The sequence below is a fragment of the Protopterus annectens genome, chromosome 12.part0, assembly GCF_019279795.1.
Source record: "Protopterus annectens isolate FY-2018-M chromosome 12.part0, PAN1.0, whole genome shotgun sequence".
Classification (NCBI taxonomy): domain Eukaryota; kingdom Metazoa; phylum Chordata; order Ceratodontiformes; family Protopteridae; genus Protopterus; species Protopterus annectens.
In genome coordinates, this window is record NC_056746.1 from 1,312,481,896 (window position 1) to 1,312,506,895 (window position 25,000).

The 25,000-nt window shown below is 41.5% G+C and overlaps 1 protein-coding gene and 1 long non-coding RNA gene across 4 annotated transcripts in view; one reads left to right on the forward strand and one right to left on the reverse strand.

Moving 5' to 3' along the window:
• LOC122817167 overlaps window positions 1-20,550 on the reverse strand; it is a 39,631-nt gene extending 19,081 nt beyond the window's left edge. The window contains exon 1 of the long non-coding RNA XR_006367156.1: window positions 20,066-20,550. This is a non-coding gene — a long non-coding RNA (uncharacterized LOC122817167). The remainder of the gene's footprint in view (window positions 1-20,065) is intronic.
• A 121-nt stretch (window positions 20,551-20,671) lies between these two features.
• TAF4 (TATA-box binding protein associated factor 4) overlaps window positions 20,672-25,000 on the forward strand; it is a 641,126-nt gene continuing 636,797 nt past the window's right edge. For all 3 annotated transcript variants that reach the window (XM_044090373.1, XM_044090375.1, XM_044090374.1), the window contains exons 1-2: window positions 20,672-20,924; window positions 21,037-22,032. In XM_044090373.1, coding sequence (XP_043946308.1) covers window positions 20,690-20,924; window positions 21,037-22,032 — 1,231 coding nt within the window. In that variant the 5' untranslated portion in view covers window positions 20,672-20,689. The remainder of the gene's footprint in view (window positions 20,925-21,036; window positions 22,033-25,000) is intronic.

A 25,000-nucleotide genomic window follows, 5' to 3' on the forward strand; every position in this document is an offset into this window, starting at 1 on the left:
TCTGCCTTTAAACAAACCTAAACTGGTAGGAGCCAGTTGAGATTACCAATGTCTGTTTACAAGTCTCATGATACTTTCCATGGCCTTGCAGACCAGGCTTGTTAGGCTAATGGGGCAGTAGTTCCAGGGGTCTGTGGTGGCTCCCCCTTTTAGGAGTGGGATAACAGTCACTGTATGCCAGTCGGCACAAAGCCTGAGGTGAGGCTATTTAACATGGTGCTTAGGTGGAGTACCAGTTCATTCTGCAGTTTGTGTAGTACAGCCTGCAATGTTCAGGTCCCACGAATGCTGTGTTCTTAGCTTTGGAGAGTGGTTTTTACCTGTGCAGTTGCGATTACAGTAACTGCTTTTTTCTGGTAGAGATGGGCCCTTTAGGGAGGGGGGATAAAGTAACACTGAACTTAACAGGATGTTCTCTATATTTAGTGCCATTGTTACTGTAACTCAGGGCTGGTCTAAATGTTGCCATTGAGATGCTTGACTGCTATAGAATACAGTGTGGACATCTTTAGAGTCAGTGGCGTTTTCATAACTAGCTTTGGAGTATTTGAGGGATCTCAGCTTCTGAGGCTGACCAGGGAGTTCCTCCAATCATGGGAATTTACTTTTTTTGCAAGTTTCTCTGTTGTAGAGTTTATGGCAGGGGACTGTGACATTGGCTTCTTTTGTTGGAGGATAGCATATTGGTTCCGTTAAGGATTACACAATCCATGCACTCATGTAAATGAGTATAAAGTGCATTTGTGCAGGATTCAGCAGTATGACTTTAGGGGAGACTCATGCCAGACAGCAATCTGACCACAAACCAGATTAGAGCTAGCCATTCCAGGGACCTAAAATGACAGGCAACTTCAACAGGACATGCTGGAGGGATAGATTTGTCTGGCAGTGACCACTGGATCTTTGGAATATGCGACGGAGCACCTTTGACAGTTCAAAACAAACCTGGATTGAATGGGCATAGTAAATTCTTACCAGAGACTGCACCCACAACCCTCCTGGACATGGGCAGTCATTACCAACACACAATCCTGGGTATTGACTACAGTAGCATTGGTATTACATTGGGATGAAACAGCTAGGCTTGAAATTACCTCTGGGTCAGACTAAACCACCTTGGAGGGAAGGTAATTTAGTAGGGATGAGGTAAAGCCAACGTTTGGACTGGATGTCAGACTGCCTTCTACATGGATTTCCTCATTTCATCTGTCCCAGTGTGTATCCTACCATCTGTCTCAGGCACTTTCCACTACATTGCATACCTTACTTTTCAGCTTTTCTCTTTCAATCACACACCATCCCCAACACTGGCAGTTGGCTGTAACTTCCGATTTTAACTTTGACCTCCCCATTCAGACTTCCCATAACCGCCCCTCCCAGATATTTGAAGCTGTACCTCTATTGCTGTAGAGGTACAGCTTCTAATTCCCCCTTTTGCTGCAATTACTCAGTTTCATCCAGCATGCCTTCAGTTTTGCATTCCATTCCCATAAGTTCCTTCACAATATGCCTGTAATGCAAAGTTTCCTGGGAATGTAACAGTGGCACATTTAAAAAATCTTTGAAAGTACTCAAATGTTAAGGAACAAATATGCATAACCAAATACATTTTTGTAAGAAATTATTAATCTGAGTTGGCACAGGATTTGAACTGCCTAGCCACCAAGGCCTTAAATTCAATACCATTACCTGCACAACCCCCCCCCCAATTTTCTCCATGGGGATGGGATGTTGCTTCAAATATTTCCATGTCCATTAGATTCCACTTTCCTACATCTTTGACAGTCATGCCCTACTAACGCATGTAGTCTTCCTCCTGTCCCAAATCTTCAGATTGTGTTCTGCTTTCCTGCACATGTTTGGAATCTGTTTTGACCTTTGCAAACATTTGGAGTTTCTGCAGATGTAATTTGCCCCACAGCATGGATCCTAGCGTCCTGCAAATGTTTCAACTCAACTGTAATCTGTTTTGACCTTTGCAAACATTTGGAGTTTCTGCAGATGTAATTTGCCCCACAGCATGGATCCTATCAGAGTCAGGCACTTCAATCACTCCTAGCTCCTTCAACTGCTCTGCCTTTACATGCCATAAACCTCTTACTAAATCACTTACAAGACAGGCAGTCATACATTTATACATCAAGAACATGGACACAATCACAGGCAGTCATACATTTATACATCAAGAACATTGACACAATCGCAGTTGCAAGCATTTTACATCAAACCCTACCTAATTCTAGTTGCAGACATTCATCACAATCTACCCAATCATTGTCAAACATTACATATTCAACTGCCTTCTTTTAAACCTCATTCCTCCCATGTATTGTTCCCACAATTCCTATGTCCTATGCAATTTGCTCTTGCCTTTTTTAAAGATCCTAATCCAGTTTTATCTGTTACTATATTCACTACTTCTAGTACATTTGTTAGATTTCCATTTGCTAGTAATTGTTTTTGGCAGCCACCATAATTAGACTTTGGCAATGCTTTAATATGTCCAAGCAACTGATTCTGTACCATAGTTCCGAAAAATTTCCCTAGTTACACCAATTTGTTCACCCAGTAATCGCCAACAGAATAGTATGCAGGGAATCTTCTGCCAACTCATTACACTCAAAAATTATACCTCAAAATCACTCCAACATTTGTAGTCTAGGCCTCAGTTTAAAAGAATAAAGATTTCCAAGCAAAAATCCTAAAGCTTCTGGATTGCAAATTTGGGAGACCTACATATATCCATGTTTTTTGGACTGCTTGCCCAATGTATTCCCAATCCTTTTCAACTTCCTCAGATTAAATTCTTATCAGTATCGTGAATCTTAAATTCTCTAGCAGCTTCTGTTCTAGATTCTACTAGAAACTTCACCAGTGCAGGTCTTTAGGACCCCCTATTTGTCTATCAATCCTTGCTACGGAAGGTACACTAACCTTTAGTCAAAACAGATTGTTGGCATCTTAGCTTGTTGTGAATACCTTGGCTCCTCTGGCAGTTGCAGTACTTTCTCACTTTTAGTTTTCAGGCTATTTCTTTTTCTGGGATGTAGGAAAGTCCACTGGCTCTCTGCTCAGTTTTCACACTGAGCAAGCTAGAATTAAGCTGTTAATCTTGGAAGTGCCTTCACTGGCCAGGTTTATGTACTATATAGTACTAGTGGTCACAACTATTGTTCCCTACTTTTCAGCTTCTTTGGCATATTTGTCACTACCCTCTGATCCAAACTTTAGACCTCCTCATTCAAACTTACCCTTCTCCTTAACCACCCCTCCCAGATACCTGAAGCTATTAACCAGTTCCACCATACCCCTTCTGTCTCAATTTTCAGCTTCATTTCCCCATTTGCTTCCATTACAACTGTTTTATCTGAAAACCCACCAGCATGCCTTCAATTTTGTGTTCTGCTCCCCTATCATTTGCTGAAGTTCTTACTCAGAATTTGCCTGTAATGCCACACTGGACAAATTGGCTCTTTCCCCTCTTACCTACTTGCTAATATAATCACCAGTATGATTAGTGGTCTCAGAGCAGAACCCTGATGCACACCATACCCACAGGAACCCCTCTAAGATTCCAAACACTTGTACTACGTCCAACCAGGGGAACTTTCAGTGGAGGCCCAGGAAGCAGAACTCCAGCATCTTAACACAGATGTTGAAAGAAAATACAATGAATGCATTACATGCAAGAAAATACAATTTTACCTACGAGAGTGAAAGTTTCAACCTGTAGGAGCTAGATCCAGCTCAGAAATACTCTAGCATCCAATCTGAAATCTGAGCTCCATCCCTACTCACTGTCCCACCCTCAGAGTGATGCAGGGCAGCACAAACCCTTAACAGTATTAAACATTTCTACTCTGACTAAGGACACTGGTGCAGAGACTTCTCCAGCCATGATAGCTACAGCTGCCTCTGGCCAGTCCACTACACATCCAAAGAGTGGCAAGGGGAAGGAGGGAGACTGTTGAAAACGAGTGAAAAGCAACTGAGATGGAATGTTAAAAACACAACTTTATCTTAAGTTTATCTTCAACCTGTGGGACAAGAGCCCTAGCTACAACAACCCCGGGAGGTCCTCATGGAAAGATGTTCCAGAGCACAGCAGAGCCAAAAGATACCCTGCTCCTGGAAAGAATACCCAGTTTGTAATAGGAAACTAGTGTAAAGAGGACCAGGTAGTAGCAGAACAGACAACAGGAGCCCTGGACAAAAAAGCTGAAGACTTGTGGATACTGGTCTTGTGGAATGCACCCATACAGGATCTGTTAGAGAAACCTTTGGAACGATAGGCCAAAGAAATACACCCATAAATCCAATGAGCAAGGGTAACCTTAAAAAAACAGGCTTTCCCAGATGTGGCTTAGAATAAGACACAAAGCTAGGATTTTTTCAAACTTTTGGCTCAAACACACCTGACCAGTGTAATTTGTACTCCGTTTTGGAAGGAAAATGGCAAGTTTCTTGTTAATGTTAACTTCAGAAGCCACCATCGGGAAGGATGGGTTAGTATGAAGACCATGAAAAATAAGGGGGCTTGACAGATGCCTGTAGTTCAGAAACCTTCTTGGCTGGAATAGCCACTATGAAAGCAGTCTTCCAAGACAATTGTAAATCGGTGGCAGCTGGTTCAAATAGTGGAGAAACCAAGGCCTTGTAAAAAAAACAAAGTCCCAAGGTGGTGTGGGGTCCTTGATAGGAGGCTGAAAACTTAAGTGAAGCCAAGGAAGCCAAATTCTTACACACGTGAAAATTACAAGTTAACTGCCAACTGAATTTTAATAGTAGAAAAGCTAGCCCCTCTATAAAAATGAGCTACAAAATCCAAAATTACTGACTGGAGCTATAACCTGATCCAAATCATGCTGAGAAGCCCAGACAAACGTTTCCACTTGCTGGAATAGATCTTCCTAGTGGAAGCCTTATGAGAAGACAGTTTGGAGTCCTGGCCATTAGGGAAACTGCAGCAGCCATGCAATGAGCTTCAGGCCGACTAAACCCAGGTGAGGAACCAAACAGGTTCATGCTCAGATCCAGAGGCCAGGGAGGAAACACTAGACGAGACCTTGAGTGGGGCACCAAGCTTAATGTCAGAAGGGGGCTATGGGAATGATTGAGGACTTCCTTTGCTTGCTGAAGCAACTTGGAGATCAGAGAAAGGATAAGCATAAAGTAGACTGGACAGCAACACATGGGCTAGAGCATCTCTGGGCGACCCCCTGGAGGGGAGTCTTGAGCAAAATACTTCACATTGGAAGGAGACAGATCACAGCAATGATAGCTCCACTTTTGGAAGATAATGTCTACTACTGACTGAGCCCACTTATGGGCATCAGAATAGTTCTGCCGAGCCTGTCTGCTAGAATGCAGACTTCCCCAGCATGGAACATTGCCACCAAAAACAGTTTTGGATCACCCAAGCACCACTTGTCTCCAGGACACTGAGACTGGTTGCTAGGGAGGACCACATGCCTTGGACCATGTCCCATGCAATGCCCCACCCCCAAGCAGGGAGGTGCATGTGGCCACTGAGGGGGAAGGAACAAATGGGCAACCCAGAAGGTCCAGCAACTGAAGCCACCAAAGACCATCCTGAAACTCAGGACAGATTGACAGGATAAGACAATAGAAGGTAAAGGGACCACTGCATGGAATTCTCATGCAAGGGTGTGGTTGGTAGGATGACTGGCCATGGACCCTCAATGCCCAGAGAACCATACTTGCAGGGGGAAGATTTCTCTGACTAGGCTTCATGTGATACTGAAGCAGTACCAGGTTTGGACAGTTAGATTCATAACCAGTACCAGGTTTGACTGCTAGATTGATGATGCCCAGGAAGGAGCAAAGCAGTCCACCCTAGACTCCTCGTCCGAGGGATGAACCGAGGAGGTCCTGTGGGCCACCCCAACCACCACAGCACTGACTGGGGAACCCTCTCCAGTCGGGCTTGTCCAAAGGAGCACAACCTAATCCAGGTGCTTAGGGATGGACTCAACCGTGTCGGTTCCTGTCATGCCCTACTAGAAATGGGGTCCACCAAGGGGGGGGGATGGACACCCAAGTAGATCCTGTAACAAAACACCAGGAATACTGACTGGGGTTGGGCTTGAGGGTAAATCACCCTCTTATCTGGCACAGTATTTTAAATGTCCCCAAAGGAGACATCAGGGTGCAACAGAGGGGAACTCTTCCTTCATCCAAGGATGCATCAGTGATATTCCAGTGGGGAATCATGCCTCCTCTTGCATGTATGCTTGAGGAGCCTCCTCAGGGGGAAAATGCTGAAGCTTCAGGGGATTCCTGAAGAGGAAATTCATGGGGGAGTCTGGCAGGAGGGAGCAGGACAGAAGACTTTTGATTTTTTGATTCTATTGCCTCAGTTAATGAATTCAAAGTATCTTTCTCATTTTGTAAATTCAGTTTAGATTTGGTGCATCCAAGTATCTCAAAACAGCAGAGGGCCCCAAGATGCACAGCTTATGGGTCTACTACTTTGTGACTTCCCCCATTTTGACTAGTTGGGTTCCAGTTAGCCAGTTTGCTACCCATCTAGTAACATGGACTGATGCCAGAGTTTTATAGCCAAGTGAGGGTCAGTATCAGAGGCCCTGGCCAGGTCAGGGTAGGCAGTGTACACCATCTTCCCCTCATCTAGGGCCTTTGTCTCAGTCTCAAATAGGTTGACCAAATTCAGGCATGACCTCTTAGCAAAACCAAACTACGTGTGATTAAGCATCTGGAGATTGGCTGCCAATGTCCTTGTTAAATGAGGTCCATGATAATCCACTCCATAGCCTTGCAGATCAGGCTAGTTAGGCTGACTGCCTAAAATTTGCAGAATCAGTCAACACTACCATTTGTGCAAAGTGATAACAGTAGCAGTCATCCACTAGATTAGGACAAAGCCAGTATTAAAGGCTTTGGTTGAATAGGGTGCCTAACAGTGGTGCAAGTTCCTGCCAAATTTCATGTAGGATGCAGCCTGGGATGTTATCGGGTCCCATGGGAGGTTGTTTTTTTGCCCAAGAGGCCAGTAATAACTTTCTCCCTAGAGATAAGGGGAGGGGGACAGATACTGGGGATGGCCTGTTTTACTGATGGACAGAGTGAAGTTTTCATTGAACCCAACAGCAAGCAGGTTGGCTATATCTACTGGGTTTAAGTGGTATCCTTGACCAGTTCTGAGCAGATATGGGTGCTTCCTTTGAGAGTTTCCTAGGTGTCCCATTATACAGGTGGACTACAGGATTTCATCCCATCTGGCATTTCCAATTCCATGCAGCTATATAAATGCTCATAGTGCTTTGGTGCAAGTCTGGACATGTGCCAGAGGGGGCTCTAAAGCTGTTTATACCTTCCCTGTTTAGGTTTTAATCAGCTTTGGAGAAGTTCTGTTTGACCCTATCTGGGGAGGATGCAGACTTTGAAAGGGACTGCACTGTGGTCAGATATTACAAGGGTTGATGACACTGTAGGGATGCTGCAATGGTTAGTCATGTTGGTTAACACCAAGTCCAAGATAGTCACCTCTTGTGGGGGCATCAACCAACTGGTCCAAGGAATTTGCATTGACAAAAAGGAATCTCTGGGCATTTGCGTTTTGGCATGAGTATTTCTTCCAATCTATGGCTGGATAGTCAAAAGTAACCCAGCATCTGGGTAAAGGGTTGAATCGTGATAGAGGTCCAGATAAATAGAGTGGGAATCTTGAGTTGGAGGCCTATAAGATTTGAACAGGGTCTTGTCAATTAAGTGCACCTGGAGTATTTCCTGTGCATCATAATTTTTGCCGATTCCTAGAATATTTTATATTATATATGTGTGCGGCTGATAGGATAAGTAACCTGGTATGGCTGGGGTGCTCTCCACAGCTTTGAACTGGGTTTCTGACTTCAGATGTTTAGCTTCTCCATAGATCCATACTAGGCTGTCTGCCCTAGGGCATTTATAATGCTAGCCAGAGTGTGTGGCTTTCGCCACCCATTTTAAATTAATTTTGCTATGCCCTTTTGAGGTTGGTATACTGCACCTCTGTTTAACAGTGACACAGAAGTGATACCCGGGGTAAACCTATGATCTCCCATCCACTAATCAAGATTCCTCTGAGGAAATTAGGGACTGCCTAACCTGGACTGGAATTTTATTTGAGTGAAGGGAGCCGCTGGGTTATGAATATGTCCCTCCAGCATGTCCTATTTATTTCAGTGCGGAGGTTCAAGTCTCGAGCGCGTAGCTTGATGAGATTTGGATTTTTGAGGTGCAGCAAGTCCATTAATTCCATGTTATACATGGCTTTACAAGTCAGGCACAGCACCTCTGAGCAGAGCAGGCGGTATGCCACTGAGTACAGTTGGAGTTTCTTTAACCGGGCAGCATATGGCATCTGTTTGAGCCCTTTGATCCTCTTGGCGAGGTACTTTTGGGGTCTTTCCAGTTGCTGCAAGTGTCTGGTAAGGTGCATTGTACTCAATTATGGGCCTGATGAGGCATGAGTAAAGAGGCACACTGACCTCCTGATCTAGATGCAAATCCCCTTCATGATTAGGTGGGCTATATAAAATGCTTTAACCACTTTGGCCACATGGTTGTCAAATGAGAGACTATCAACTTGGGTCCCCAAGTTCCCAATTACTTCTTTTGTACTTAAATGGATTACCACCCATGTGGTAATTTGTGGGCACTTTGTTTTTGCCAAAGGGGATGACTAAACACTTTGGTGTTTAGCTTGAGGCCATGGCTCTGGTACTAGTTGTCTGTTTCTATGAGGCCCTTTTGGAGGATGCTTGTGTTGGCTGGAGTCAATTATGGCACCCAGTTTGCAGTAATCTGCAAACTTGGGTCAGTCCCAGTCCTTCAGTGTTGGCCTGTACCTCAGAAATATATACCAAATGAGAGGTCCCAGGACTGAGCCTTGTAGGACACCACTAGCAACTGGTTTGGAGCCTGACATGGCTCCAGCAATTCTAACAATGTGGATTCGGTCCTTGAGCCAGTGTGCAACCCATCTAGTGACATAGGGGTTTATATTTAAGCTGGTGAGCTCATCTATGCCCAAGTGGGGTATTGTATCAAAGGCTTTTGCGAGGTCCAGGTAGGCTGTGTGGACCATCTTCCCCTCGTCAATGGCCTGTGTGACAGTTTCAAAAAAATCGACCAGGTTTAAGAGGCAGGATCTGCCCTTAAAGCTGAACTGGGTAGGATCCAGTGTCTGTAGGTCCCCAATATCTTTATGAGGTTCATGATACTTTCCATAGCTTTGCAGACCAAGCTAGTCAGGCTTATGGGGCAATAGTTTCCAGGATCTGTTGAGGCACCACCTTTATGGAAAGGGACCACTGTTGCTGTATGCCACTGGCTACATATCCTGTAGGAAGGCAGAGATTGAACAGTAGTTTTATGTTTGGGTTTAGCGCTTCTTGAAGTTATAGGACACAGCCCGGGACACAGTCTTGTCCCATTGATGCTGTGTTTTTTGCTTTAGAGGGTGGCTCTTACCCGAGCATCTGAGATATCAGGGGGCAGCACTCCACTGGGATAGATATTTGCCCTTTTGGTGGGGAAGTTTGTGCTGAACCTGTCAGCTAGGATGTTGGCAATGTCTGTGGGTTTGATGTAGTCATTTTGGACCAATTCTGAGCATATCTGGGAATTCCCACCCAGGTTCCTAACATAACTAAAGAAAGCCTTGTGATTATCCTTAGTGTCCTGCGCAATTTCTCTCGAAGCTGGCCTTAAACGATTTTATGAGTGCCTGTAGTTTTTTTGCCAACACTGATCAGAGATACCTTCCCCTTTTTGGGATTTTGCTCTATCATGTAGTAGCTTCCTTCTACTGTATAGTTTATGGCTGGGGTCCACCAGACAGGACATCTGCCTTTAGAGGATTGGGTCTTGGTTTTATATGGGATGGCATGATCCATGCATTCCTGAAGGTGTTCATAGAATGTGTTTATAAAGGATTGTGGTCTGGGCCGTATTTTCCACATGCTCGGGGGCTTTGAAGGATTCCACCTCAGTTTTGAGGAGTGTGAAATTTGCTTTAGAGATGTTTTTCACTGGTTTTCTGGGCAGGGGGTGGGGTCTGGATGTGAATATCCAGTGAGATTAGTTTATGGTCTGATCTTACCAATGAGGGATACACTTCTGGTCTGGAGTATAGAGTCCCCATGTTGGTGATCAGGTCCAGTATGTTTTCCCCTCTTGTGGGAGTGGTAACAAGTTGTTCCATAGCATTTGAGTTTATAAATTCTAGGAACCTTTGGGCTGGGTAGTTGAAGTTAGTTTATATAGTCTGGTTTGGTTATTGGTTCATATTTTCCAGAATTTCTCAGGAAGGCCGAAAGGGGGTTCCTGGGTTCCAGAGGGTTTGGGAAGGCAGGCCAAGGTGGGGGAAGGCATTTTTACCCACTGTTAGTTGCACATGTAGTTCTGATGTTTTTGTCTTGTGCTACCAACTGACAGTGTGGGTCTGTATCTTGAATAATATTGATCAAATATTGTGGTTGGGGTATCAATACAAATATCGAGTAAAGCATGGTATTGGTGTATAAGGTATGAGTGCTGGGAGCACTGAACCAGATAGACTGACAGATATCGAAGATTCTCCTATGCTAAGGAGTTTTGAGTGTGTGCATCTTGAGGTGCAGACTTCTTTTTTAGACTTCTGGCGTTCAGTTTATCCCTTTGTGATAAAACTATGGGAGGTGGGTTTAGGTGTCTTTGTCTTGAGCCTTGCCTAAAAGGCACACCATGGAAAAGCCTGCCCAAAATATCAGAAGCCCAGGGGTGACAGGTGCAAGCAGTCCCTAGTGAAGCATCGTGGCTTGTTGAGCATGGCATTGGAACCCCTTTGAATGACACCAATACTTACGCCAATTGTTGAAATGTATCATCTTGTCTTCATATTGTGGCATGCTGGGTCAAGAATGCTTGCATTGAGTGCAGTTTCATGTCCCACAACAATGTGATGTCCTTTTCTGGATTTTTGGGTACAGATTATGTCTGCAAATAAAGTTTACCACCATACCAATTATATCCTTGCAATTCTGAATTCCTTAAGCGTTGCTAATGGCAATAACTATAAAGCCACTAAAGAGGAAAGAACCACTGCCTGATTTTAGAAGACTCAAGAAAACCTGCCACCAATTCTTGCCTCAAATCCTTTATACATGACCATAATTAACCTAATGCTTCCATTGCCCTATTCATAAAATCCCAGCTTACTCTGTTGAATGCTGCAGTTAATGGGTCATGATGAAGTGAAAGCTGTATTTTCATACATTCTGCTTCTCTGGAACATTGTCCCATCTAGTATAACCATTTTATAATCCAGATTGAAAACTGAAATGGGTCTGTATGGGTCTGTATGAAGATTACGACCATCTTTTGGTAATAGAACCATTACAGCTTTCTTCCATCTTTTGGTAATAGAACCATTACAGCTTTCTTCCATCAGTAGTGCTTCCCCTTTATAAAACAAAAGCTAAGCTTCTTACATTTTTATCACTTTTATAAAAAAAACTAAAGTCTTACATTTTTTTCAGCACCCACACTTCCAAGCACCCACACTTCCAAGCACCCACAATACCATCTGTCTGCTCCTGCAGAACTTCCTGAATAACCATTTTTATCCTAGGTTATCATTTTAGCTGTCAGAGCCTTCTCTGCAGCTAATTTTGGCACAATCAAGTCTTCCATAAAACTTTCCATTTCATCTACTGCTGTATTTGTCTGCTTTAGACAGTTAAGTCCAGTGAAGGCCTACATTCTGGTTGCCTGTGACCACTTTCAAAACAAGGACCCCTTACAAGGCAGACCTTATTCCATTAATGATGCAGAATAGTCTTAAAAGCTGTGCTTTTCATAATGGCCAAAAATTTCTATTCCTCTATTAATAGGGAGTATTGCAAGAGTGTTAGCAGCCCAATTGGACTTTTAGCTTCAGGTTTCAATAGCAAACTTCAGCTAGAGCTACTTTGTACAGTTTGAGGAAACTGCCTTTCAGAGAAGTCATGAAAGTTCTGTACCATTTCTAGAGACTTATCTTCTGAAGTTAAAAATCACCATAAAGCCACTTGGCAAACCATTGTTAAAGAAAATAAACAAAGAATTTAAGTGGTATGGTAGTAAAGAAAAGTTGGCTTTATTGTAGATGCGATTTAAGTCACTTATGAAAAAATTCTTACAGTCAGAGTAAGAAAGCTCATTGCATCAGTGCTGCCCATGTGATCAGACACTGCTTCAGAGATTTTACCCTCATCTGTACACAGCATCTGTCCACTTTTGCCAGAGAACCTTAAAGAGCCAGGGGGGAAAAAACTGGTAGGAGTCTTAAAGCTCCAGCTCTGATAAACATTAAGAGCATAACACAAATGGAAGCTTCAAATTCTTTTTAACTACAAAAAGGTGGAAATTGGGCAAGTACAAAAACTGCAGGCAAGAGATTTGAGATTCAAGCCGCTACAGCCAGCTGGCTTTAGCATAGCATATTTTTTCAAACAGGATCATGCAGACTACCATTTTTAAAATTAAAATACAAGGGAGAAACATACATTCAAATAAAAATGTATTTAAAGAAACAAAAAAAAGGGACACTTGTACCACACTCCAGGTTAGGCTACTCAAACATGTATGGTCTGATGAGAGGTACAGGAGAAAACAGCAGTGAACATGTACCTTTCCTGCTTTGGCAGAAGTGAGACCTAGAGCAACAAAGTCAGTCTGATGGAAACAAAGTTCCATTACAGTGAAAATGCCAAACTTTAGCATCTAAAATGCAACTTACAGGCATTTCAAAATGCCCTTTTCCTTGACACTGTCAATGTGGAAAGACACATTTAACCTTATATAGTTTTGCAAATCAACCAGCAATAGTGTTTAAGTCTGTGAATAGTTTTAATCCCCCTTTGAGCACTAACACTGTTATATGAAAAAAAAATGTATAATGGAAATTAGGATCACTGAACCTTAGAGGGTTTTATTTACAATCTGGCTGACGCTGAACACTTGATATTTATACATATGACAGCAGTGTTATGAAGCCAGACAAAGGGGTGTCTGTTAGTAAATCAGATACCAGGTATCTTTATTAATGGGGAATAATCTTGTATAGAAATTAAGGCATATATACCAATGCTGATCATATTCTTTCCAATATGATGTACCAAAATCACATCAATAAGGGGGGGGGGTTACCCATCAGCATTTCAAATGTTGAAACTACCAAATTTAATTTAATCAAAGTGAAAGGTTAGAAATCTTAGAAGAGTGAACTGACAGAGCATAGCTTTCCCAGGGAAAGGGATCAGTGGGCTGTCATTCATAGGTTCATAGATTAGTACTAGGCCAACTGCCCTTACGAACCATTTTAAGCCCAGCCAATTATTCCTTGAGACTCAAACCTTGCACCTTGTTTGCAAGGCAAATACCTTAACCATTAGGCCACCCTCCCAACATAAATTTGTTTGCCACTCCCTCCACTGTGGTGCGATCTCAGAGTTGGTATATTTAAGTAGGGTGTGTGGGGCACGGCCCCTCACTTCTGTCTAAAACATTGAAAAAACTTGTACGGAAAACAATTTTTCCCCTGGGAAAGAAAATGTTATGTCTGTTCGCTCTTGAGATTTCAAACATTTCACTTCAATTACATTGCATTCGGTGTTTTCAGCATTAGATATGCTGATATAGACCCAAAGGAGACATTGAGATTTAATACTAAGCCAGCTACAGCTGGTAGCTTGGATAGTCCTCAAATACAATTTCAACCCCCACTGAAGCCAATTGATGCTACACATTTCAAAACCCATTTCACTGCTAAATATACTACATGTTGAAAGAGCCATCCATGACAAACTGACTTGTATTTGATGATTTCCCCCATGCATTGGGTCTTGTTTAGCTTGAAACAAACTCAATAGCAGACAATGATCATGACGAAATACATGTTACCACTTTAATGGAACTGGCAGACGATGAAATACATGTTACCACTTTAATGGAACTGATGGACAATTTTATTTCAACCATGAATTTTATAAACCAGAAACAGGGGTAGCAATGGGGTGGCATGCACCCTGAACATTGTGAACATGGCTATGGCCCAATGGGAGACCTGTGTGCACCCTCAAATTTGCCAGCCTGGTTATGGCCCAGTGGGAGAAGACATGAGTTTTGAAAACAGTCAATATCAATACTAGTGCCATTTGAGACAGTTCCTGGAGAATGCCCATCTTATGGATGGATAAGACAAACTTCAGGACTTCTTATTTTCTATTAAGATTTGTCAGTTGTATTGATATGTAAATTGTTTATTTTGATAGAGTTGTTAAAGCACAGCCACCAGTGTTTCCAACATTTGTTGTAAGCCCACATTTTCCAACATGTACCAGCATCCATTTACACAAGCAGTTAAGGACCAGCATCCATTTACACAAGCAGTTAAGGACCAGATCAAACATTCAGCTCGCATTGACTTCAGACGCCTTTAATGGACATTGGGCTGAGTTCATAAGGAAACAGTTTGTTTCTATTGTAAGGAATTCTAGCACCATTAGCCAAGACATTAAAGGCTTTTCTAATAAGCTTTATTGCACACTTTAGACAGTGAAACCACCGAGTGCATTAAACAGGAATATTTTCCAGTCAGATAGAGGTTCTACAACTTGGGGGGGACTCGACAAATTGTAAAAGATTTGTTGGAATTGGCAAATTCACTTTCATGCCCATCCAATGGAGTTTTACATTTTAGATAGTAAAAATGGTGGATTAAGTCCCATTACAGTGAATGTCAGTGTATTTCATGACTTGGACCTTAAGTGGGCATCACTGTTTGGTAAATTCACATAAGTGAATAATCTGAGTGGTATTACTAGTCCAATGTAATCCTAGTATACCAACATTACCTACAGAAACATTAGTGACTTTGTGCATTGGGAAGTAGTCTAGCACAGGAACTACCCTATGGACAGTCAATGTTCCAAATCGTCTATTGTTGCAAGAGTCTTGTGCCTCAATCTAGGGAAGTCGCTGCTCCTCCCTTACTCTGCCCTCAGAGTAATCATTGCCTCAAAACCCTGTCCCTTCCCTTTGTATCCTACAGGCTTAAGAGGTGCAGTGTCTGGCTTACAAAGAATCTGACCCATTAGATAGATTTACTGCATGCACATCAGCAAATCAAATTGCAGAAACGCTTAATGATCCAAACCTTGTTTATGCAGAACAGGCTTATGACACATTTCTTAGAGAATATGTCTGCTATGGGAGAGCATTGCCACTCACAAGAGCTTCATCCTTGCCATTTTTGAGCACAACTTAAAATCTAGAGCTGAAGAAAAACCAAATGCAGTATTCCATGCACAAGTCCCCTCAATTTAAGACATGGTTAGGGCTAATATACAGTTATTGACCACAGGATGGGCAAGGCTAATCTAGATTTAGAACAGAGGGTTTAGAACAAGGGCAGCCATCTCAGTGGCTTCTAATGCTATAGAAGAAAGATATAGTAATTACACAGTAAATAGTGGGAAAGATATTACATACTACTTCAAGATAAAGTAATCCCCACTGCTGCTCCTCTAAAGATTTTTGTGCAGGATTTTAGCACAAATATTGAAATGCTTTAAGTGGTTAAGAGCAACACAGCCATTATCAAAAAGGATACATCCATACTGTGATTTCAACTGTGTCACACATACAAGCTCCAAGAGACTATGATGGAGATCCAGTACACCAGAAATTAAACTTTACATACAAGCACAGGACTATTAAGGCAGCAAGAGAATACATTACAAGTGTAAACAGTTTGTTGCACTTAAGATATTGCTGGTACAAGTGTCATGGCTCGTGCCGACAGGCCAACACAAGCCCATGACTTCCGCGTAGCACCCATCTAGACAGTTTATACCAAAAGCTTTTGATAAGTTTGCACTTTCAGTATGCTTTTCTTCACTTTTCACAGTACCATCTACATGGTGAGAGCAGTCTCAGAAATGTACATCTCCCACCTTTTATCAAAGTCTCATTTACACTATAGAAGGCCAACATCCATTTGGAGCCCACTCCACCCACCTTCCCTCACCATTCAAAACACCTTTCTTCAAGACTTAACTCGGCAAGTTCTTCCCCATTAACAATCCCCTTCCTGTAAAACTTACTAAGTTAAACTAATCCCCTCCAGGCGAAGCTAGTACACACTTTTCTTGCAAGGGCTGCTCATTTCACCCCAGCCTTAAGCTCTACTTTTTAAGCCATCAAGGGGAAATATGTAAATATGCAAACAGTTGAAACTCTGTACGGATTTTATCCCACACCAATAAACACAAGTTAATATGCTTTCTAAACGAGAGATTCTGTATCTAGATGATGCAGCACTGCTGGCCCTGATGTGCAACCAGGTTAAAATGGTTCTTTGACCAGAGAACTCCCTCTGAAGTAGAACAGTGAAAGATGCTATTACCAGAAAGTCCTTTCTAGGGGATGAGTTTAGGAAACAAATTCAAAGTAGAAACAAAATCAGAGACCATACAAATGTTTTACACCCTTTAGGTAGTTATAAGGACACCAGTAACAATACCACTGCAATCACATCGCATGCTTTTCATATTTACTTCTTAAAGGAATACTAGGGCTGTCCTAGAGACATTGCAAGTAGTTTGCTACAAGCATGCTAAGATTTTCATTGTGAAACTTACACCTAAAAAGACTTTAGAATATGGTTATAAAATTAAGCACATGTACACATGCAATTACACAAATGCAGAGTGGAGTGACTTTATAGTTATTGCAATTCTTAATTTTAAAGATGTATAGCTTAAATACTTGTATAAAACCAGACAGAATACTCCTTTACACCAAATGTCAGAAAAACACTAGACTGCAAGATGGTGCAAGTTAAAGGTGCAGAACTCAGTTTAAAATAGAAGCCAAGGAAATAAGTATATCCTCAAATGAACAGCTAGGTGAATTTCTGAAACACCAACATTTGAGTACTTTAATATTGGTAGGGAAGAACAAAGTGATCCAGTCTGTTTCATGTGGCTCATACCTAGATGTCTCCAAACACCTTTCAGGCAAGAGCCAACCAGCTTAATATCAGAGGAAGGAATCCCAAGTTACTATTTGAAATCATGGTATGATGCAGACATTCCATAAGTTGAAAAGCTGTACTTTGAATGCAGGATGACAGGAATTAAAAAAGAGACAGCCTAGGGGCCATCAATAACTAGAACCACCACTGATCCTGACAGCAGATGACTTCTCCTGGCATACAGTAAGCAATGACAATTGCTAGGGGAAGGGCCACTCCCACATTGACTCATTTCTGGCAGAAAGCAAAATCAAATCTACTTGTGCTTACTGATGACCGCATGACTGGCATTTCGCTAAACTGCATGACAAAACAGCAAAGGGTTTTTTGAAAGGCATGCAATGCCTTACAGCTTCCACTAAAGATACAGAGTTGGTCCTTAAAAAGGATGAAGGGAATCTGCAGTATACCCCTCCACCACATGGATATACTCATGAAACTGCCATAACAACTAGCAGGAATTTTCCCCAGGTCAAAAAGTGGTGGGATAACACTAGACAAGTTAACAGAACATAGACCAAGTTTTAGCCCCATGATTCTCCCAGAGGGACTAATGCTAGGTCTGCTAATAGGCCACATACTTTCTCTGAAAAATTCAGTGAGACCCTGGATTTTTTTTGGGTGGGTGGGGGGGATATAATGTGCAGGAGAATGCATACATCTGACAGTGGTTCCTCACTGCTCATGTCAAAACTTTGTAACGAGACCACTTTGCACTGTTGCAATTCACCCAACACCAAAATTAAAAAAAAAACCCAGCTGAAAATGAAGGAAGCAACATTTTCCCCACTATTTTGAAATTGTCAATTTGACTTCAAACGTGGGGATCTCCTATGAGAAATATTCAAATGCTTAAGCATTCTTGTATTTCAGCTAAGTGTAACTAAAATATTTACAACACCACACTTAGTGTTCACATGAACACCATTTTAACACAAATGTTAGACTATTTGGTATACAATATCTGCACATCATATCCTGATCAATACTGCCCATGGTGATAAATATGCAGTAGCCCTTTAGCTCAAAGGCTTTCAGGGAAGAGACCAGCACTGCTGTGCCCAATGACAGACTTACAATTTACAGGTAAGACAAAAACTGACAATATACAAGCCACCATTTAATCTTTGACATTGCAAGCGTCATCAAGCAAGTGGACAGAACACACTGCTTCAACATCTGGACTGTGGCAGGTTTAACAATTACATGCACTTCCCTTAAGCCAAACAAACTTGAGGGAAAATTGACAGCTTTCATCTTATGGTGGCCATTCTCCCACCAGTTTGATCTTTTTTTAATGTGTACTTCAGCCTAAAATAATGTATTTAAAGCATCTTCTGATAGACTGCATTAACGTGCAGGTAATACTTTTGTCAGTTTAATACCTTTCACCCATGCAAATGGACAGCAGTTCTTGCATATGTGAAGAATGAGATAGCATTACATTGCCAAGTTGCTTGGTCTTGTGTCCAGAAAGTTATACAAGGAACCACCTTTGTTTCACAGTAGCAAATGCTACAGAACAGTATTACCAAACTTGGGGTATTTAGAGAGAATAAATGAAGCCAGATTTATAGACAAGTATTTTATCCCTACTTACATAAAAAAAGCAGTTTGTTAGGGGATTGATCAAAACAGTTCATTAAGTGACAAGCATCATGAAACTGCCTTTATGTGAAGCAAAAGGAACAAAAGTCCGAGTGTGGGGTGCAGACAGCTCACTACAGTATTCAGTCTATTCCCCAAACACAGCCACCCAATGAAAGTTTCTGCCAAGGAATCCAAGATTGATCAGACAAATCAGGAGTAATCAAAACCCAAGCTTCCAGTGGAATGCTGCACATTACATTGATAGTTTTCCATACAGATTCTGTATACTTTGACAAGATATCAACCTTCACTACAGAATATAAAGGGCAGTTATAAAATGCTAAAAAGAGCACTCAAAGCAAGATACAGTTTTATGCACACTATCAAAAAGATGTACAGCCAGTCATATGCACCAATTAAGTTTTTTATACGAATTTGTTGTTAGAGCCCAAACTTACAGAAGTCCAGACCTTGAAAAGCTTATATGCTGGAAGCTTTCCTACAGAAAAGGTCATTGATGTTACGAGACCGTGGAAAAAATCCTAAAACTACTTTGTCTACTGTTTAAGGCAGAACCAAACTCATCCAAAAGTAGTTAGTGCAAACATGGCTTAGAACATACAGTTACCATAAAAGGGACATCACCGTTATAATTGGTGACACTAAACTAATGCACACCAGCAGAACCAAGTTGCAAACGCCACAAAAACATTTAAGTTAACCTAATCAGAGCATGCACACATGGTACCCTAAATATCCTCAGCCACACAACCCCGCAATAAGGCTTTTAAGACAGTTATACAACTACCACTACTGTATGAATTACTACAAGGAAACGCAATTGATTACAGCACCTGTATACTCAGTTTCCCACTAATAAAACAAAAGAAAAAGTCGCAATTAAAGACTGTACTTACAATTTACAGATAAAGTCCTACATACGGTCCACGGATGCTATAAAAGGAACTAGCAAACTCAGGCAGCAGTCATCAGCACCCCAATCCCCTATTTTTAGAGCCATTCCAGGTGTCCGAATTACAGGACTCGACAACGAGCTTGCTACAGTTAACAAACCCTTAAACAACGACATTCAGCTTAAAAAAAGTCAGGTATCACTCATTCAATTGAAGTTTGAAACCTTATCAATTGCAAAATTACACTAATTAGGCATGCACAAGGGCTAAAAAGATGCTGCGAAAGTCAGTACAACGATACGCCAACATAGTCCCCTACCTTTTAAAAGGAAACGATCAGGGGGTACCTGGAAATTTACACAAGCTACACTACTGAAGCCTCCAGAAGTGCAGGCACTTGCTTCAAATTCTTTATTTGAATAAACCGCTCTTAAAAATCAGTACTCCTAGAGCAGACAGGGACGGATATAGAACTTACCTGCACGCTCATCTTAAAAAACACCAAATAAACTTAAAGAGCCTCAAATGACTCGAAGAAACAGACTATTTATCCAAAATTTGCAAAGAACGATTTTTTGGACGAAAAAACCCCATGAAAATCTTATATTTACGAGATCAATCCTGCATCGCTATATAGTAATTTGTATAGCCTATCAGTTACATGCAGCTGGCAGTCGGCACAGGAGTGGCGCCCTTCAGACTAGTTACTGGGTAGAAGAAAGCAAAACATGCAGCCATTTTGGAAGAAAAAGACAAAGAATAAATCATCCCAAAAGTCAGCCTAGAACACCAAAAAAATCGTGAAACAAAGCTCCAGCACAAAATAATTGCCCAGCTAATCAAAGCAGATCAATCTTTGCATCCATCGACAGTGTACTACACGTCCACAACTGTACATCCACATACGTCTGCCACCCCAGTTTCCCCTTCAGTTCTGTCCGCCGTCCCTACTACTCAATAACGTTTTCAGCCATTTGCCCTCGCTTTAAAACCGGGAACAGACCAATCAGCTTCTACTGGAATTCCTCTCTCAGTGACGTCATGCAGCAGCGCGCCTGCGCTTTGCGGGTAACCCCCCCCTCAGTTTAGCAGCGGATTGAAGATGGCGGCGGGTTCAGATCTGCTGGATGATGTTTTCTTTAATACAGAGGTGGACGAGAAAGTGGTGAGCGACATAGTGGGCTCCTTGGAGTCACATTTGGCAGCTACTGCTAGCAACACGCCCGAAGTTAGACCCCAAGGAGTCGCAAATCATGTTGCCAGTTCTGGGGTAGGAAGCAATGCTAATGCCCAGACAGACAGCAAAATGGGACTTGCACAAGAGGTGGCAAAAGGAGGTAATGCTGAAAATGAGCACATTTTAAGCTGAAGAAAGTGTCATATGGGGTATCTATAAATACATAAAATATGTTTTTGAGTAATGTTTTATTCTTCCTTTCTTTCTAACAGGGGCTGGAGTGCAAGGGGGTGTTATTAACAATACAAGGTCCCAGGGTTCAGCTATGGATGCAACAGTGATTACATCTTCATCTGCAGGATCCGAGGCATCAGGGGCTATCAGTCAGGGTAAATCTGTGGTCATCAATGCCATGGCAACCAATTTACCCAATCATGGGTCCGGCAATGGGAAAATTGGGACCTCTGCGGTACAAACTTTGAATGGAAGTAATGTAGTAATGAACTCTCACAATTCAGGAAGTGCTGCCACTTTTACTGGAACTAATGCTTCGAGTACTAATGCACCTGCTGTAACAGTAGTCAACAATGGACCTGGATCTGTTGTAAAAGGATCTGTTAACGCTGTCTTACCTACGGCGGCAAGTACTGTCATCCAGACTTCTTATATGAACACACCGAATGTTTCGTCGACAGTTATTTCACCACAAGGAGCGAGTCTTGGACCTACTGTTACGTTGGTGAGGACTCCGATTCACACGGGACATGCTACAACACAAAATGGAAATAGTACTGTACTAAATTCTGCTTTGAACGTTGCTAGCTTACCAGTAAGTGTTGGGTCTGGCGTATCTCTCCAGCCGCCACTTCTTAACAGCCAGCCTGCTTCAAGTTTGGCTGGGAACGTTGCATTGACTGCGGGGACACATGTAATGAAGTCTGAATCTCCGAAATCCATTATTCAGGCGACCCAGCAGTTATTGACAGCTAGCAGTCAGCAGAATACGAGTAACATGGTCCTTGGGCAACCTATGCAAGGTGGGCTTCCGAGTGTAGCTCCCAATCCTGGTGGAATACAGTCTCATCCCGCTGGTGCACCATCTGGAATTACCAAGACAACTGCTAGTACTGCTTCCCAAAATATATTGAGGACTCCAACAGTTACGACTACTGGAGGCATAAGGGCTACGATGGCACCCCCTGTTTTAGCTCCTCGTCTCCCCCATGCATCACACAATCCTAGTATTCAAAACTTTCAGTTACCCCCTGGTAAGTATATGTATCTTCTTGACATGCTGAACTGCATTTGGTGAAACGACATTTGTGCTAGCGCATGACATTACGTGGGTATTTTTTTTTTTTACTGTTTTAAGAGCAGGGAGTGTTAATGTGTGAATAGTTAAGGTTCCTTACACTTACCGAGGATAATTTTAGTTTGGGTTTAAATGATTTGCTGATCAGAAAGCTTCCAGCTGTCCGCCTTCTTTCTCAAGGATGATTATTAAAAAGTGAAAGTAACGTGCCACGCTGGTGAAGTGTTTCTGTCTCATTGCAGTGCGTAAGGAAATGAGTAGTCTGCCTAGTAGTAAGGATGTAAACAAAGATGACATACTCGGCTGGTTTGCAGGTGGAGAAGTTTGCTATAACATAAAACCGAGAGGAACAAAAACATCACGCTGTAGTTGTGTTATCTTTTACTACAGTGGAATGGTATTTGGTCTGGTTTTGAGAAGTTTCAATGTTTAACACTTACGCTGTGTTGCTGCAGTCTCAGCAGTTTTAAACAAGAGAAAAGTACGTTACGTAGTGTATATTAAAATAAATTACCGTGAGACTATTGTTTTTTTTCAAAACACGTTCAAATAACGTTGTTATAAGATATATACTTGGGTAAGGCCCAGACGATGTTCTTTAGTGCAAAGCTAATTCATTTTGTATTAAAGTGCTGTGAATAACTTTGAGGTTTTTTGTAATTATGTATTTTTCATTTTAAATTATTTTGCAGTTTTACTCTTAAATATAAAAATATCAGACTGCACTGGTGTCCTGTATAGCTTTTGAGTGTATATTACTCTGTCCATGTGTTGGTACCATTATGATGGTTACACCTTCAGTAGATGTTGGTATGTGAGTGTGCTAATAATATACCAAAAGTTCACAGTTCTGGTAAAAGAAATTAAATTAAAATGTTGGCTGGAATGGTACTGATGTGTTTAGTTCAGGGATGAAATGTACTCAACGGACTGCTTAGAAATTAGAGGTGTGACTTTGGCAAACATTTTGGATGCTGATTTACCTGTTGGATGCTCATTCAGCTGCTGTCCGTTTCATTTAATGTTTGGGAATTAGTGCTGCTCTTTATGCTGGTTAAAAGACATGTAGTGGAATAAGGCAAACATTTATTGTTAATTTAACTATACTGAAGTACGTCTAATGTGTTTAGGTGAGTAGAATGCATGATTGTACTGAATTTGAATGCAAGCATTCTGTAATGTAGCAGACAACTCTGGTAGCTGAGTGTTGAGTGTGACACTGCTGTTGGAATGAACTGTCAGGTGTACAGATGTACATGAAATTCTCAGTGATAGTTGCCCTAGTCCTTGACAGCCCCTCTGAAACGATCACTTGCCTTAAAGAGATGATTGTGACACCTTACATTTGCTATGACATACTGCATTTCAGTTTATCTGTTGGTGTCCCTTTTGGTGAACAACTTTTTTTCTTGAATTAGTGTTACAGAGTTAATGGTAGGATGATCTCACAGTGTAATGTGAATAAGTGGAAGAGGCTTATTTTTTTCCAAAAGTGATCAACATAGAGATCATAGTAGTATTGTTTCTGTTTATTATTTGCGTGTTTGGAGATTACTGAATGAACACTTTGGTAAAATTTTAACAGTACCTTTTATTTTAAAATGTATATTTTAATGTGTATTCTAAGTTTTACTACTTGGGAGATTTATTCTGTTAATTGGACAAGAGATAATGCAGTGGTATCACTCCCCCCCCCCCCCCCCCAAGATGCTGTCCTTGGTAGCCGTTGGTGACAAAAACAAAATAGTCTTGGATGACTGTGTTTATTTATCCTGAAGGTGGTATTCTGGAAAATGGTCTTGGCTGGGAGTAGAACACGTAATATTTTTGGGGAAAATTAACACTGGTAGAGGAGAGTGTAATGTTTTTTTTTTTCCCTTTCTTTCTCAAATTAGATTTATTTCTAAGCCAAAGAAGTTCTTCTGTACACAAAGAAAGCAGATTGAAAGTGGTTGGTCGTATTTGTAGGTTGAATGTGCCAGTAGCACTTTGCTTAGGTGTTTATGATTTGCACACAGAGTATGAGAACTGTGAAATGAAGCTCACTTGTTGAAATCTCCTGAGGATGACAATGATTTTCGTGATTTTTGGTTGTACTGCAATATTAAAATATGTTATTATATTTTGATGACCAGGGAATACTGAAAGCAGTACGCCTCAAGCAAAGAATACAGCTACATGTAATTATTTTGTGAAATTTTACAAAATGAATGTATTACAGGGCAAAACAGTTGCTGTCCTATTTAAGATAAACAAGGTCAGCAGGCAAAGCAAGCTGAGTAAACAAACTGTAACTGGTGTAACAGCTGCATTCTTGACTAACTAATAGTTCAGTAAAAAAAACTTTGGGTAATGGTATGATGCACTGAGTATAAGCTAACACCTTGGCTAGTTGTACAAGTTGATCTAATAATTTGATTTTATTTTAAATGCAGTGTCACTGGCAGAGTGATTATGTATGTATGTATTGCTGGTGGAGATTATATTAGCAAGCTTAGAAGTAACCAACAATTCTGTGGTAGACTTAACTTTTGTGATGCCTCTTTCCATGACCCCAAGTAAGTTGCTGATATTCTTGTGGATGTATTCTCTTCCAGCTTTATACATCCTCCCCCCAAATTCACTTTGAGAGAAGTCAGTTTTAGAACTTTCTAAAATCTTAACAATACTGGTTCCAGGAGCCTGAAGATTTCCCTGGATATGTGCTGAGAAACACTAATTCCCATCCAGCAGAACTCCTCAAGCAACTCTTCTGCTTAAGTTTATTTTCTGATTACATCTTGAGGTGTGAAGAACAGCTGTGTAGTACCCTTACATAAGCGCAATCCCTCTTCTTACCCTAGGAATTACAGGCCTATTAGCCTCATTGGTATTACTTTTAATGCTATGATCTGTATTATAGCTGAAGTAGTAAACACCAATGG